General features: G+C 40.7%; 1 protein-coding gene across 1 annotated transcript in view; it reads left to right on the top strand.

Moving 5' to 3' along the window:
- The window catches only part of LOC107190014 (serine/threonine-protein kinase NLK), a 160,009-nt gene that overhangs the window by 121,810 nt on the left and 21,350 nt on the right, over positions 1–16,849 (top strand). The window contains exon 4 of the mRNA XM_015578730.1: positions 7,490–7,539. Within this exon, the coding sequence (XP_015434216.1) occupies positions 7,490–7,539 (50 nt within the window). The remainder of the gene's footprint in view (positions 1–7,489; positions 7,540–16,849) is intronic.

Raw genomic sequence — 16,849 nt, 5'->3', positions numbered from 1 at the left:
TTTGATCTCCGCGACCTTCAATCGATTTGCGCTTTTCCAAGCGTTTCAATCCCCTTCCAAATGACTCCGACCGTATTTTAGTTTATTTCATTTTTCTTTTTTAAACTCCGTCGGCTCTCCAACGCTCTAGCCAAATAAAGCCTCTTTCATCGGAACCGTAATATTTTCGAGTTCCACCCACCCCACCCCCTCTGGCCTTTAACCCTTTTACCCCGACGCGAAAGCCTAGTTTCACCTTCGTAACCCCCGTCTACCAAAGGACTCTCCCGCTTGGTTTTTGTTCAACGAGACTCGCTGCGTTGCTTTAAACCACGCCGTCACTTCGATCGAATGAACTGTGGGAAGCCAATTCCAGAGGCGGAAGTGCTGTTCCGTCGTAGACCGAAACGACGGCTATAAAGACAGACGGTATCGTTATTTTTTATTATTTTATTTTCTTCGTCCGGGCAGTTTATACATTTTCGCGACCAGCCCTTGGAATTTAACTTCGTTCACGAAGAGAATAAATAAACTTTTAAAAGACCATTTGGTCTGCAGTTCGCCATATGCGCACGGTAACCTGGGACCCATCCGCGCCGGGCCTTACCGGGGCGCGCAGACGATACAGCCATAAACGCTAACGTTGAGAGACTCGAAAATTCGTCGCAGTCAACTCGCACCGTGACCACGTGCGCGATATTTTTCTGGCGTCCGCTTCGCCCTGAAGGAGAGGTTTTCCACCTCCATGTCACTTGGCAAAACCCAGGAATTTGCCTTCCCCTTCAGGGCATAACCAATAAGCAGGCGAATTTTGGTAACAATACATTTTTGCCCAAGAAAACCTGCAAGAAGGCCACGAAATCTTCACGAGAAATTGAATAACCGAGCACCCCCGTCGAGGAAAAAAAGAAAAGCAAAGAATGGAGCAAATACTCCCCGTTCATTAGCTCTTCGCTCAATTTGATCGTCGAACGACTGAGAGAACGGAAGCAATCGAACGCCCGAACAACGGCTAATCGTTCGTTGTACTCGTTCTGGTTGTTTTAACCACGAAATATCTTTTTTCTCTGAAATTTTCTTCAAGTCGTCTGATTCATCGATCGTTCAAAAACAAATTTAGTGTTCCAAAAAACAGGTTGATTCTGTTGAGATCCGGCGAACGTATCCGATTGTCCTCGTGGGCCAGCTGGCCCAGACGATTTCTTCTGGTCCTCGAAATATCCTTTTTCATCGAAATATCCTTGTTTGCCCTTTCCCCCCTTCGACCCCTATTTTCACGTCGAACGGTACGTAGCGTTCGTCGACGATCGTGTTTCAAAAGAGAGATAGTTCGAAAGCAACGGTCGGCATAGGCTGCGCGGTTAGGTGTTTCCAGGCCCCGAAGCCAGCCGGACCAGTCGACTTGCATACCACAACGCCAGGTTCGCGGCCAGCCTCTACCTGCATTCCAACCTACCAGTCGACCTCATTCCGCCATTATACTATTTCATTCGCCTCCTCCTCGAGCCTTGTCTCTCCGCGATGCCGCCGGCTGAAGCGTCGAATCTCGAAGGTTGTAGACACGTTTGTACCCTTAATAGAATTTGCAACCCTTTCAAGGGGATGTTTACTGCGGTTTTAGGTGACCACGGATTAGTATTTGGGCTAAGTGATTGAGTACTTCGGTATGCAGAGATAAGTATTTCAGCTGATGAGGTCACTGCGATAGCATACTTAAGTGTTCAGGAACAAGTATTTCAGCTGATTTCTTTGATAGTATACTTAGGTGTTCAGGAATAACTATTTCAACTGAGTTCTCTGATAGTATACTTAGGTGTTCAGGAACAGGTATTTCAACTGAGTTCTCTAATAGTATACTTAGTTTTCAGGAACAAGTATTTCAGCTGAGTTCTCTGATAGTATACTTAGTTTTCAGGAACAAGTATTTCAGCTGAGTTCTCTGATAGTATACTTAGGTGTTCAGGAACAAGTATTTCAACTGAGTTCTTTGATAGTATACTTAGGTGTTCAGGAATAAGTATTTCAACTGAGTTCTCTGATAGTATACTTAGGTGTTCAGGAACAAGTATTTCAACTGAGTTCTCTGATAGTATACTTAGGTGTTCAGGAACAAGTATTTCGGCTGAGTTCTCTGATAGTATACTTAGGTGTTCAGGAACAAGTATTTCAACTGATTTCTCTGATTGTATACTTAGGTGTTCAGGAACAAGTATTTCAGCTGAGTTCTTTGGTAGTATACTTAGGTGTTCAGGAACAGGTATTTCAACTGAGTTCTCTAATAGTATACTTAGTTTTCAGGAACAAGTATTTCAGCTGAGTTCTCTGATAGTATACTTAGGTGTTCAGGAACAAGTATTTCAGCTGAGTTCTCTGATAGTATACTTAGGTGTTCAGGAACAAGTATTTCAGCTCAGGTCTCTAATGGTATACTTAGTTTTCAGGGACAAGTATTTCAGCTGAGTTTTTTGATAGTATACCTAGGTGTTCAGGAACAAGTATTTCAGCTCACTTCTTTGGTGGTATACTTAGGTGTCCAAGGGCAGCTGAGTTCTTTGATAGTATCCTTAGATGTTCAGGAATAAGTATTTCCAATTTATAACCGAGGAAAATGACTACTGCTAACCCTTACCGATCTATTTAACCAGACTTCTCTGCAAAATATTTTATTCGAATCAACGAACTGCAAAGCGTAGACATATTTAGGCAAGAGGGTGGAGAATTAAAAAAAAAAAAAGGTCGATCAGATGCAGTCGGTCAGAAACGAAAGTTGAATTTTCATGAAAAGCAGGGGATGAATACAGCAAAAGAGTCTGTCCTCAACAGCTCGATTGATATACAGTGGGAAAGGAAAGAAACGAACCGGCCGATTCAAGGGCTCCACCCCTTTTATTTCCCGTCTCGAATGCCGGTTCATTGCTCGACTCCCGTAAAAATTTTTCGAGTGCTTTTTATCGCGAAACTTCTGCTACTTCCACCTTGGGTTTCATCACGGATCCAGCGTCGATCGGGACTGGGTTCCTTGGAAATCACCGCAGTGGCGAAGTTCACCCTCTCCGATAAATTTCCAAGCAGAAGCACCAAGGGGGTGGCGATTACCGTGACTTTCGTAATTGCCGAACTTCTCCCGTCGACCATTCCCTTGACCGTGATCCCTGCCCTTCATGCACGGATAATACACGGTCTGTCGCAGAAATAACAGAAATTTCTGACGTCGAGAAATACACTTACGATCGAAAGTATGGGAGCAGAATTCATAATTGATGGAACAGTAATTTATTATTAGACTGTAGATTTTATTTTCTCCAGAATTACACGAGAGTTTGATCAATTTTGAAGAAGTTGTTGTTTTCTTTGGAACCTGGTAGAATAGCAAATAAAGTAAGCGAATCTTGATTTGATTCGAGTTTCTGTAAATTAACCCCGAAAAATATTTATATTTGCATAAACATCCGCAGTCTATTGATTATTCTGCTACGATATAATTCCTCGGTATCTTTATGAAAAATTTCACAGTGACCAAGAGATAATGTAAAAGACTTGTTTATACTTCGGTGAATATTCCATGTCATGTTGCGTTCGAATAGATGTCTATATTCTTGGCGTACAATTGTACAAGTAGAAAAATATGTGTTTTTTTTTTCTCATTTGCAGCGTTCGATCTGTCAGGCATGAGCGCGCGCGAGCTCAGCCTTGAGCTGAAAGATTTTGTAATTCGAAAGTCATCCCACTTTCCTTCTCTCCTCGCGGCTAGTAGGCTCGAAATAAATCCCCTCGGATCATTATAAGACTTGGCGTCAAGGTCATTCGTCTTTTGTACCCCCCCCCCCTCCCGACAATACTCTGTCGCTCTTCTAAAATTAAACCGTACACCCGTTCATCGACTTGTCGGAATTCTTTCGAAATCTCTTGTACAATATCCCAAAAGAGACGACCTGTCTTCTGAACTCTCACGAAACAGAACCTGTTGACAACCTTGAAGAGAGAGAGAAGAGGCAATTTTCTGGATCGACGAGACCCCAATCGTCTAAATTGTTTTTTTTTCCGTCGAATCCTGGGTTTCTGGACAGCTGTAATTCTAAATCGTTATAAGAACCTGTTAATAATTTTTTACAAAGGCTGTTTCCAGGAAGACAGGTATTGAGTTGATGCATAACTACAGTGGACTCTCACTATATTGCCACTGAACATATTGCCACGCGTGGCACTTCCCCTTCAAGCGTACTTTCGAGCACAGAAATTCGATTCAGCAACGATTTCAGACATGGTTCGTTTTTATTTTGACCACAGTGTATAAGAATTGAAAATTTTAGGATGGTTTTATAGTTATGGCACTCGGTGTAGTTTCCTTTGTTACTCTTGGAACAGTATCGTGACAAGATACGTTTATTTAGATCCTTTGTTATTAACAATATACGTATTACAAAATTTTATAGGTTTAAGCGTTGAATCATGTTCGAATTATTTGCCATATGTAAACATTCGAAGTGATTCGAAGGGCTTGAGAGCCCATCACTAGTCTGACGCGTTCACGTCTGTCCACCACTCCCTGTTTCTACTTATCGCAAGAACTGGGAACCTATTCGACAATTGTCAATCTCCTTCTCGCCTGATTAAAACAAATTTAACAAAATTTAACGACAAAATTAAAACAAATTTTTTTACCAGGGAAGTTTTTTCTATGAAAAAGTATCAGTGCCACTTCTGTCCGCTATAAACAACTGTTGTTTACGAAAAGATATTGAATCGAATATCTCTTACTCTGAATCGTTTCGGTTTTTCTCACATTTCCGATAAACTGATAAAATAGGTTTCGAAATAAAAATTAATCAGTAATCATGTGAGAACAAATTTCAATCGAAAAAATTAACACAAAACTTTTTTATTTAATAAAAAATTAATGTCACCTTTAATTTTTTCTAATGAAATTACATTTTTTTTTTTTTCATCAACCGATGCATCTTTGTATCCTCCTTAAAAAAAGTATTAGGGATCTTAGGTCGAAAATGAATTAGTTTAGAGCTTTTTGGTTTAGACAGAATACGTCCACCCTAAAACCCGTCTGTTCGATCGAGGACGAAGAGTGGGTGGTTCAACGTCACGACGGGATTTCGTTGAAGCCCGGGGGAAGGCTAATCGGGCCTCGAATCGAATCGCGATAACGTCAATCGGAATATCGTCGGGTTGTCACGCGGCCGCGATCGATCGGAACGTCGCATAGTGGTTCTTTTTCCCGAAAAGCTGGCCAAAATTCATAAAAATCGATATTCTTATATTTTTTGGGTTACTGAATTCGAATATCTTGTCGAAAATGCAAGATTCGCAAAATTCTATTTTTTTCGATCTTGAAAAATTCAGAATTTCTACATTTAGCAGGGCATATATACAGTTCAAGTATGTTGGTGAAAATAATAATAATCAAAGCAAGAATTATAAAATGTGTTTGAAATTAAAAAATGCTATTTCACTTATTTTATGCGTAAAATAGAATATAGCAAATTTTTTGGCAACCCTTTTTTCTCATGATTTTTCAAGGTCACCTTCAATTTTCTTTCACAAATACAATTAAAAAAAAAAAAAAATGTAACACATGTTATATTATGATACTTACCGAATTCGTGTTGAAATCCTCTAACAGATAGGCGTACAAAAATTATAGGCGTATTTGCAAAAAATGGAGACAGCTATCCCCCTCACCCCGCGGGATTTCTTACAACGACTACGAACAAGTTAATCCGTCGAAACGATGAGTAAACGTGGCTCGAAGAAAGGATCGAGAACCATGACGAAAGTAGCTCGTCTTAATAAACCGGGAAGGTAATTCACGTCGCTTGACGAGATGTAGGGGGTTGGAAACTTCCTTTGGAAACGGAGCCTTCGACGCACAATGACGGCCGGACCGTTCGTTTCCGGGATTTCGCTTTTGTCGACCGACAGAAATTTCCGCTCTCGCGGATTATTCGACGATTCACGGTTTAAATTGCGCCCCTGCTTTCGTTAACGAAGCCCCCACCCATGGTCCTTTTTCTCATTTCTCGAATCGCAGTATCGTTGTCTGACGCGTCAGGAAATTTTCGGCAACGATAGCATTGGAGATTTGTTTACCTCACGTGTGAATGGTACAAAGTTTGACACTAGAAACCAGTTCAATAAATTGACACTAGCACTACCAAACACGTCCAAATGATGGAATTACTGTTCTTTATTTACAATTACTGAAGTTATAATAATGCTTTTCCTAGAATTTATGTTGGATTCTAATTTATTATATATTTCATGTGATATCATGTTGCGGTAGATTGTATCATTTATTATTTTCGTTACTAAATTGTACAAGTTAATTTAGTATACATTCAATGCTGGTAGTTCTAGTGTTAGTTCACTCGGAGGACGAAACACCTTGAAATAAGTGGAGTGAAGACTTTCTATTCTCATGTTAGTCTTCATTGTTACCACCCGTTGAATGAAATTTGGAACTAACGTTTGAAGTCCATCCAGAATAAATATATTCATAATAAATATCAATGATGCTCCAATTGCAACATTTTCAATTTTTTTTATACATGATTTATTAAACTAATGTCTCTAACTTCACAAAATAACTCATGTCATTTGGACCAATTTTACAAAAGTTGTTCCGTTTCAAAGTATGTACGAATACTTTTGACACCGACTGTATATCGTTCCTTAACTCGTATAAATCATTAAAATAATGATTTAAATAAAGTTCAATACCATCTACGTGTTTGCATTACCATAGTAAAGCCGTAGAATACAAAATTCAGACCCATTTTAATTTTTACATACTGGTATTTGAAATTTCGAATTTGCATAAGCTTCCACAGTCTAGATATTACGAATAACAAAAGGAAAGCAACAGAATTAAAATGACGTTTCGATTCCGTCTTAAATGTTCGAATTTATAGAAGCAATCCCAAGAACCTGTATAAATCACGTACTTCGACTTTCCTAAAGGAAGGTCGTAAACGACTACCCCGGATAAATTAACTCGCCAGATATGGTTCTGCTAACAAATTAACCGACAAGTTCGTCCAGGGACAGCGTGTGCGCGCGCGCGCGCGCGCACGTTCCCTTAATTACCCCTCGACGAAGAGGGAAGGGGGCGGGGGAAGAGTAGAAGGAAGAGAAAACACGGTGAGTAGAACCAGTCCTCTCGAGTCAGTGCTCGAATTGATACGCGAAAGAAACGGGTGATGGTCTATTTGGTTCACGCGCGAATCCACGATTAACACGTAGTTACCTGTTCGTTCGTTCGTTTATTTTATTTTTTCCATTCGTCCGGTTAATCAGGTGTTAATATTCGTTAGCTTCCGTTTATCAGCTTGTTTGCGTATCGACACGCACACGCGGCGAAACGGCGTCGTAAGAGAATCATCGAGAACACCCCTAGTAATTGCTTCCACGCGCTTTTCCACGTGTACCTGGGACAGTAAACACGCGGTGTTGTAATAAGAATTCATACAATTTTCTTAACAAGTTCCACCTTCGACAGTTATGTGATCACCGAGCTGCTACAGAGCGATCTACACAAGATCATCGTCAGTCCGCTAATATATATATATATATTTTTTTTATTTATTTAACCCTTATCCCTCCCTTCTGTCAATATTGATACTGTTTTCCCCTAAGAAATGACGTTATTCTGTCATGTGTAGGTGAATTTAGATGAGGCTTTGTGACTTTACCGTAAACAATTTGTAAATTTAACTATTTATCGCTTCGTTGTATTAATTTTTACCAGTGGGTTTATTTGACTACGAGGGACAAATTAAAGTGGGAAAATAAGGAACGGATGAGGGTTACAGGATTGGTTATTAGTAGACTGTTTATTATTTATAGCGTCCCTTCGCTTAGAAAATGCAGTAAAGAGTTTAATGAAATTTAATACTACTTATGTGTTATTACTAGACTGCGGATTTTATGCATTTATACCCTATAGGTGTCTGTGAAATACAATGAAGGATGAAAGTTTCGTCAGATGCAACGGGATTAAGGGGAGAAAGAACTTCCTACTTTTGTTTTTGTCTTTCTGAAGAACCTTCTAAAATGTGATTGTGCATAAAAATCCGCAGTTATAGTTATTACTAATTTCGTAAAGGCCTTAGTACAAAATTCAAAATTCCGTCGTATTTTAATTTTTGGATATTCGTGTATGAAATTGCGAATTTTCCGATTCGATTCAATTGTAAAATGTTGAATCGAACAGTGTGGGGCGCCACGTTAGCAGTGATACGATTTAGGGGCGAGTCAAATCTGGGGGAAGTAAACACGTTTTTCTCGCCGAGCATGGATTATCCGAAGGAAATAAAATTCCTCGATTCATTCGGGCAACAATCGTGCCCACGGCGCAATTAAATCTCACGTGCCACTCAGCCCCAAAAACGGGGATCGAGAACCAATCAACCCCCTACGCGCTATCGGAAGTGAAATAACCCGTATCAAACGTATTAATTCGTTCCACCCGCGCGTTCCTTTTCCCTCGTTTTTGTTTTTTGTTTCTATTTTTTTTTTCAACAGCGTTTGAAGCTTGTGTTATAAAAACCATTCGATCGTGCGGGGAATAAAAAATACTCTGCACGATCGACCTTTTTCACCAAACAAAAACGGAGGACGAACAAAAGCACGAGTGGATGGCTGGGAAAATCGTGTTATTACAATTATTGCCGTGCATCGAACAGAAGATCCTGAAAACGAAGCATTAATTCACGAAAATCGACGATACTGGAAATTACGGATTTTTCACAACAAAAATTGATATAAATATATATTGGTACAAATGCTTGGTGGACTGCTAAATGGGCGAGAATAGGGTAAAATTGTAATAACAAGGATGTCTGGAGTTCAACGAAATATTAAGTTTTAACAATTCAACGTGAAGTCTACAGTGTTCTGGAATTAAGCTCCGTCTCGACTGGATTTCTCTGCACTGTAAACAACAGTTTCGGAGAGGAGAAAAGGGATAAAAACGCTTTTCTGCCTGTCGAGCACCGCGCAGAAAGAATTCTCATACAATCGTACGTTTAAAGAGCGGAAGATTAAGACCGATTGTAACGGGAGTAAAAAAAAAAAAAAGAGAAGAAAGTATCTGGAGTACACATTGCTACAGAGAATATACGAAAATTAGCATCCCCCCCAATCCTCTCGAGTCCAACGACCTCGGGGGGTCTCCTCCATTAAATGAATTAACAACAATTACCGGACGTCGGTTAGACCAACCCCGATTTCCCCGTTCTCGTCGAACTTCGAGGGTCAATTAAAGCAGCGCGTGCTTCGTGCAGAGGATAATCCCGTCTCCGTCGACGCGCGGAGAGACGAGGGTGAAAGGGAAGACGAAAAAATAGTGGCATCGGTGTCTGAGAAGCCGCCTGTCGAGATCAATCTCGTCGAATTGCAGTCTGTGGTGATCGTTTAACACTTTAGGGTTAGGTGGGTTAAAAACTGTCCCACCTTTTGCTTAGCTTTTTATGCATGCTGGGATATATTTTAACCGATCTCGAAAAGTTGAAATTACTCATAGTCACAGAGTTCAATATTTTATTTTTATATTAAAAGAAATTCTGTGCAACTAGGGTTTTTATTTTCTTTAAAGTCGTCGTGTGCCTCAGAGAGTTAAGGGGCTACGCTAGTGTCACGGTTTCAGAATAATTTACAGATAAAATACATTGTTTTTACTGTATAAAAATATAGCATACTTTACAAATATTATTTAGTAAATGTATATATTATTCAAATTGATAAGTTCGATAGTTTTTCTTTAAAAAATTTCCAAAAATTGCCTTATTATATTACCGTCACACTAGCATAGCCCCTTAACGATGGAAAAAAGAGTGGACGAAGGAAAAAAACGGAATTACAGACCGGTGAAAATTCCGAGAATCGAGAGAGAGGGTTGAAACTGGGTAGGAGGGGAGTTTAGAGAGAATGAAAAAAAAACTTGGTTCTTATAAAAATCCACGAAGCATATTGCCCCGAGGTTAGGGTAAACAAGATCGTTTCTATTCACCCCTTGGGATCATCCTTGGATCTTCCGCGATGTTGTACAGGGATGTATCCCGGTCGTAGTGGCGCCTGTGAAAAAGGGATCCTTACGAAAAAAAAAAAAAAAATTAGGTTGGAATAAAATTCGTCGGAAAATTCCATTTACCGAGAGGATGAAAGTAAAAGCTTCGGTTAACCTTGACCACGGTCATTTATCCCGCAATGGTGACCGAAAGCAAGCACTTAACGAGGGAGATAAAAGAGTCGAACCGTAATTCTGGTGTCCTTGAACTAATGTATTCGGAAAGAGCATTATAAAGATTTCAGTGAGTATGAATTTAAAGAAACAGACTGATTCCATCACTTTTTTTGTATTAGGAATCGCTCGAGGTTAACTACGATTGAGATTAAATATCGAGGTACAGTGAATCTGCGATTATTGTCTAAAACTCGGGACCGCTTTGCAACAGTTATCGTGCAGGAACACAATTACTGTAACTCGTGAATTTATATAAACGTACAATTCTATCACTTTTTTTACATTAGAAATCGCTCGCTTTCGTGTTACACCACCGTATCAAGATTAAATATCGATTAATCCATCCATGTACAGTCGTGTATCCGGTCATGAACACTAATGAAGTTTAGCGCCGTGATAGAGGTCGGAATTCCGAAGCCAACGATATTTCTTTCAGCCCCGTATGGCCATTAGTTTATAAAATATTTAATGATCAGTGCCGAGGAGGCTTCGAACACTCATCAAGAATTCACTGTATCGCTTAAGTTAGAAAATGCAATTAAAATAGAGGTATTAATAAAGTTTCACACTATGTATGTTTCATGGCTAACGTAGTAAATCCTCTGATGCAGAATTTAAAATTCTGCTACATAGTTTTACTAATAACACCCAAACAATATCAAACTTTATTAAAATCGTTTACTCTGTTTCCCAAGTTAAAGGATGCTACAAATGCATAAACATCCTCGGTCTAGTAACGTGTTAGGCAACAAATTCTGCGACGCAACATTATTATTAAACTTCCCTTTGTTTTATTCGCGTTTCTTTTTTTCTCCACCTCGATCGTTACGAGCCACGGGGATTCCATCATCGAACTCTTCGTAAAACGTCGCGTTACAAGTATTCTCTCTCCCCGCCCCGATCGAGGAGTAATTAAACGTGGATTCATACATCTCCCCCGAGAACTTCCACTCGGAGATATTTCGAGAAACTGCGGCAGCCGCCGCCGCCCCATCATGCTCTTTGAAATTAAATTCCGCGAGGGATGCCGGGAGGAAGTAACGACACCACTCGTGTCGGTCCTCCAACCCTTTTTTATCCGGCTGAGAATCAAAGTCGCGTCTCGGCGAGATCAAAACCGGCAAAAAATCTTCCCCCTTCCCTTACGCCGCACCCTTCGATGGATTTTTCCACGGTTTTACTCGGCGTGCACGCCCCCACCATTCCTCAGGCGACTTCAACCCTCTTTTCTCCGTCTCCTTTCAATGTTCTGTTTCCCCTTCTCACGGTGGTTTCGATAAACGACATTTTTTTTTTTTTTTGTTCACGTTAACTACTTCCTTCTCTCGCCAAGGCGCGCATCGATCTATCAGCTATGGTCAGGGATTTCTACTGAAACGTAAAATACCGGGATTATATCGGTATTTTCGGTTGTACCTTCGCCCTATATAACCCTATATAAGCCCCACCCTTATAGAAACCGAAGGAATACCGGTATTTATTTCGGTTTTCGGTAATATATCGGTATCAAAATCATACCGGTTTAAGTCCCTGGCTATGATTCCAGGCGGTGTCGCGGAAGAATTTGTTTTGATCGAATTTATATTTGCGCGACAATCCGCAATTTAATCATTATTTTCAAAAATTCTACCTCTAACGGCTCGACCTATGGGGTCGTTTCAATGATTAAGGAGTTAATTAAACCGATTCTTGTTTTTGCAAAGCGGACCCGGTCGGAAAGGATTACTCGAAAAATCTTAATTTTAAAGCTAGCTCGCGATTCTTTTGTTCTCCCTTCCTGTCACCCCTCCTATTTCCCTTGCCCGTTTTTTTCCACCCACACCCGTTATGGTTGCTGGAAATGCAAATGACGTCGAGACTCGGAGGGCCGGGACGTTGCGTCGCGTCGCTTCGACCCGAAGGAACGCGGAATAATTATTATTATCGACCATATCCCCCTACATATCCAGCACTCCACCCTGGAAGAGGGTTGGTGCAATATTTACATCGCTCTCAGGTGGAGAAAGATCGACGATAATTTCGACGATTGTTTCGTGGATCGTTCGTCTCCTATCTGTCATCAGAAAGATGACCAAAAAAAGGTCCATCCTTCGATTTTCATGAAATTTGGATGAAATCGTCCCAAATACTCCCAGTGAACGTACAGTGAGTGACAGAAGTATTTATACCATCGTAAATCTTGAATTCCAATGACTTAATAATTGTTTAACAATATTCTGAAATATTTATCAATAGGGGTATGTAGTGCAATAAGCTTTCAAATGATAGTCGTTTATTGAGAAATAACAATTGGTGGTAATATAAAGGAGAACTGAAAGTAATAACATATAAAAGAATTATTAACCTAGAAACGTGAAATTTGGAAGGCACATCTTGTTTTTACGACGTAGCATCCACTAAAAAAAGATTTTTCGAAATTCAACACCTAAACGGGTGAAACGGGGTAAAATGTATTTTCTGGGAATATTTCACTATCTCTTAGTCCCCACTGCTTTTCACTTTAAAATGCTACTTATACAAATGCCTGAAAAATACTGTCAGAATTTTACGAAATTCCATCTCGAGGAGGATGTTTCCGTCCGAACAAACTGGGGATAAATATATTAATATAATACGTATTGTCCTTTTTTACAATTATAAACTGCCCACCAAAACCCTCCATCGCGAACGAATTCATATCACCGCCGGAAGAACGCGACAGTCAAGAAAGTCAAAATCTTCCATTGCTTTCCCAGTCTGGGGAAGGTGACACGATATTCACCCCCCCCCCCACGATCTCTTTTGCAACAGAACGAAAAGGGGGTGAAGGTGGAGGAGGAGAAAAAAAAGGACTTTTTTCAAAAGGAGAACTTTAATGACGACATGCCTCTAGCGCCACAAAAACGCGAAGAAAGGGAGACATATAGGGGAGGGAAGCGTGTACGAGGGGAAGGAGAAAAAGAAATTATTATTCGGAGAAGCATCTTCATCGGAGTGTGCATAATGATTCCCAACGCGTGGCTGTCGAGCCCGCAGACCTTCTTCCGGGTTGGTTCGTGGGGAGCGCACGGAGTGGTTAGCTCTCTTTTGTGTACAGGATATTCCCGACGACACGCGGAAATAACGGGAGACCGCCGTGGCAAATTGCCCCCCCGCCCCCACCCTTTTACCTCACCGAAAATTGCCAGACGAAATAGAAACGAGAGAGACTATAGACAGTGGATACGATGAATTAACGCATCCCTGGGACTTTTCCATAGTTTCAGTCGTCGTTAGAATTAACTCGTGCGGGGGGTTGAATACATTAACCATTTTTTCAACTGGATATAATCAGGAAACTGAGTTGTAATTAATTTTGTTTGTTTTTTTTTTACTGGGAGAATTCAGTATGTTTATCTTTTCATGAATCGGGTAATTGTGGGGTTAAACCTCTGTAGACCGAGATTTCCTTGTGACTGTAGTCTGTGGAGTTTGTTAATAATATGCAGCACTGTTAACGTAATGTTAACAAACACTGTATATTTACTTACACGGTGTACATAATACAATAATAATAAACGCAAAATGTACTTGTAGGTAGGGCTGCCATTTGTCCGGATTTCTCCTCTTTCTTTTTTAGGGCGTTCATGTCCCGGAGGATTTTCTATAATGATCAGGTTTCTCGATATGTTAAGTTTGCATATTTTGTAAGGTGTCTTAAGTCGCAAATGAATGCCTACTTTGTACAACTATATTTTATATTTATTTGTTTTTGTGTACATCGAATCTTCTTACGGGCTGCGCGTTTCGGCCGTCTCGAACTTTCCCACCCGTTAGAACGGTTGGGCACACGTAAAGCCCCGGACAGATAGAGCAGAGAGCTCCTCTTCTTCTCTTGACTGGTCCGAAACCAGTCCTGCCGCCGCCCATCCGTGACCCCAGACCCCGTCATCCGGTCGGTGTGCTCGCCACGGCTTCTCTCCATCGACTCGCTTTAACCTCGCTCTTCCTCGCTCTTTGCCTGAGCTCTACCAAGCTTCCTTACTATCCTCCTCCATGATGTTTTAATTAAGTCGATCCCTATTCGATGGTACGTCTATCGCTGTCACCCGCCTCTCTCTCTCACTGTGCCTTCTGTTCCCTTCTTTTTATCGACGGGAAGTGGCCTTAATCAAATTGTTTGCTGACTGTCCAGTGTGTAACACAGTGATGGGCAACTCACCGCGAAACTCACTGGTATATGGTGGGTGAAATGTGCGAATGAGAGCGCGTATCTATAATTTACTTCACGCAACAAATATGTCGTGAATCGTGACTCGTGATGTGGTCCTGCTTTGCAACCCCTCAACAGGAGTACTTCTATCGAATGTCACGATCTAATCGAATAAAACTAATCGATGATTTACTGTATATCAAATTGACACAAGGGGTGGATTAGAAGTTAAAAAGTACCGGAGAATTTGTCTGTAAGAAAAAACAATATCCAAATCGATACCTTCATGATAATCTCAAGAAAATCACCAGAATCTAAACGTTTTTTATTTTTTTTTTTCACTATTCCATCGTCTAACAGTCCCATTCTGTCAGCTTTTCAGCTCCAGAAACGTGTCGTTCCCCTTTCATCCCGTATGTTCGTCGTTCTCCTTACCCTGACAGTTCTAATTAAGTCTCGGGTAAGAGTTTAATATTTTCAAACGAGATCACGACATTTTCCCGCGGCCGGTTGCTCTTGAAAGGCGCAAGAAACACGGGATTAACGCTTCGTGCATTAACCGCCAAAGGGCAGGGAGGCGGTATCCCGACCGTTTAATTTTCCACGGGCGAAAGTGAAAGAAACCACGCTCCGTCTGCCAGTAAAACTTGCCAACGATGTCCCTCCTATCTTCTCCCAGAACTTGCTGGACTCTCTCGAAAGAGACAGAAAGGCTCGAAATAATAAAAACGAATTCCGTTTATTTCCGCCTTCTCGAGGGATGTTTTAATTAATGAAGATCGCCGAGCAGAGAATTCGACCTTTTTTACGGTGCTGTTCCTTTTCGACGTCGGCTATTTTCCCAGGGAATTTTGCGCCGCGAGGGATGTACAGGGTGTTAATAAAAATATACAGTTTCACGCAGGGTGGATTGAAGATGTAAAAAAAAAACGATTTTATTGAAACCTATGTGGGAGACAGCTCTCCAAAAAAATATTTGATATGTATTTTTCTTTTTCTATCGGCCATCGTACGTGTTAACCCCTTAACTCGGCACATATATCGACACTGTCCGACCTAATCGTGCTACTTGTTACAAGTGGTTCAGATCAATGGAAATACCGACGAATCTTGACAGAAGAAATACCGAACAAATTCTAAGACACTACCAATACACTTTGAGCATTCATAACGTAAAACAGTATTATGTATTCACGTACCATCCTAATACACTGTCTTATAAATAAATATATTATTAATATATAATATCCATTAACTCCGCCATAGTTTTTAATTCAGCTATACATTCATCGATAACGATTACCTTACACATTTTACAAGCTTAAAAACATTTCTGAAGTTTGAGATCAAAATTCAGTCGAAAAAGTCTGTTAAATCCTAACAACGTTCGATAAATAAAATCGTGATTAGGTCGAAATAGACCGAAAGACCGTAGCAGGGTTAAATAGATTTTAACCCTTTTATTTTCAACCAAAAAAATATAGAAATAATTCAAGGTTTAAGTAGAAATCTGGTGGGGTATTAATCAGACTGCACCTCGCAGTGTTGGAACGATTAATGTCCCAATAATGATCGTCGCAAAACGAAATTCCCACCTTCGATTGAACGTCGTCCAGCTTCTGGTCTGGGTGCACGGTAAAGAATGCAATTAACCCCACAGCACGGGTGCAAAATGGAGACCCGAAGCGTGCCGGTACACGGTGGTTCGTCACGGAAGCCTTTTAACGTCGACGTCGTACTAACGAGCTTGCAAGCTCCGAGAATGACGCTTCTGGCCTGATCGCGACTTTTCCAGGTCGCCTCGTCGTTCGCTTTCGCGTATGTTCCTGTGCGTCCCGAACAGACAGTTTGTGTGTATCTGGGTTACACGTAACCCGTTTCTGATACCTAACGTCACGAACGTTTTGGATTACCCGATATGATCGTTGCGACATCCTCGAGGAGGGGATCTTTGTGATTCTCTTAGAGCCTTTAATCAAGTCAGGAAGTTGGTCATTTAATAGTGTTCAATCATGGAACACATTAGTAGGTTCGAGAAACAAAACAGACCTCTTACCTTTCCCCTAAAAAACGGAACAATACCACCTGGATAAAAATTAAAGGGATTGAGTAGACCCTATCCTTATAAGTTCCCAACGTGGGCCCTAAGGAGATCTAAGGGGGTGGACCGAGCAGTAATTATTTTATTTTATTTTCAATCTAAGTTTCTTAAGATTACACGCACAACTAGCTCGGAAATTTTGATGGTAGGAATAGTTTACCCAAAAGAGGTTCTAAATAAAACAAACTTTCGAAAAGGAGGAATTGGGGCTAAAAAAATAAGGAACCTATGAACCAAAACGGGTTGGGAGACGATGGTCTAGACCACCTCACGTTCGATTTCTCCTCGACATTCTCTGCAAGATACGATGACGCATTTCCTGTGAATTTTCGGAAATGGGGGA

The sequence above is a fragment of the Dufourea novaeangliae genome, unplaced genomic scaffold (genome assembly GCF_001272555.1).
Source record: "Dufourea novaeangliae isolate 0120121106 unplaced genomic scaffold, ASM127255v1 scaffold172, whole genome shotgun sequence".
In the NCBI taxonomy this organism is placed as follows: Eukaryota; Metazoa; Arthropoda; class Insecta; order Hymenoptera; family Halictidae; genus Dufourea; species Dufourea novaeangliae.
Note: the sequence above shows the minus strand (reverse complement) of the source record. Positions and strands in the feature narration are given on the sequence as shown.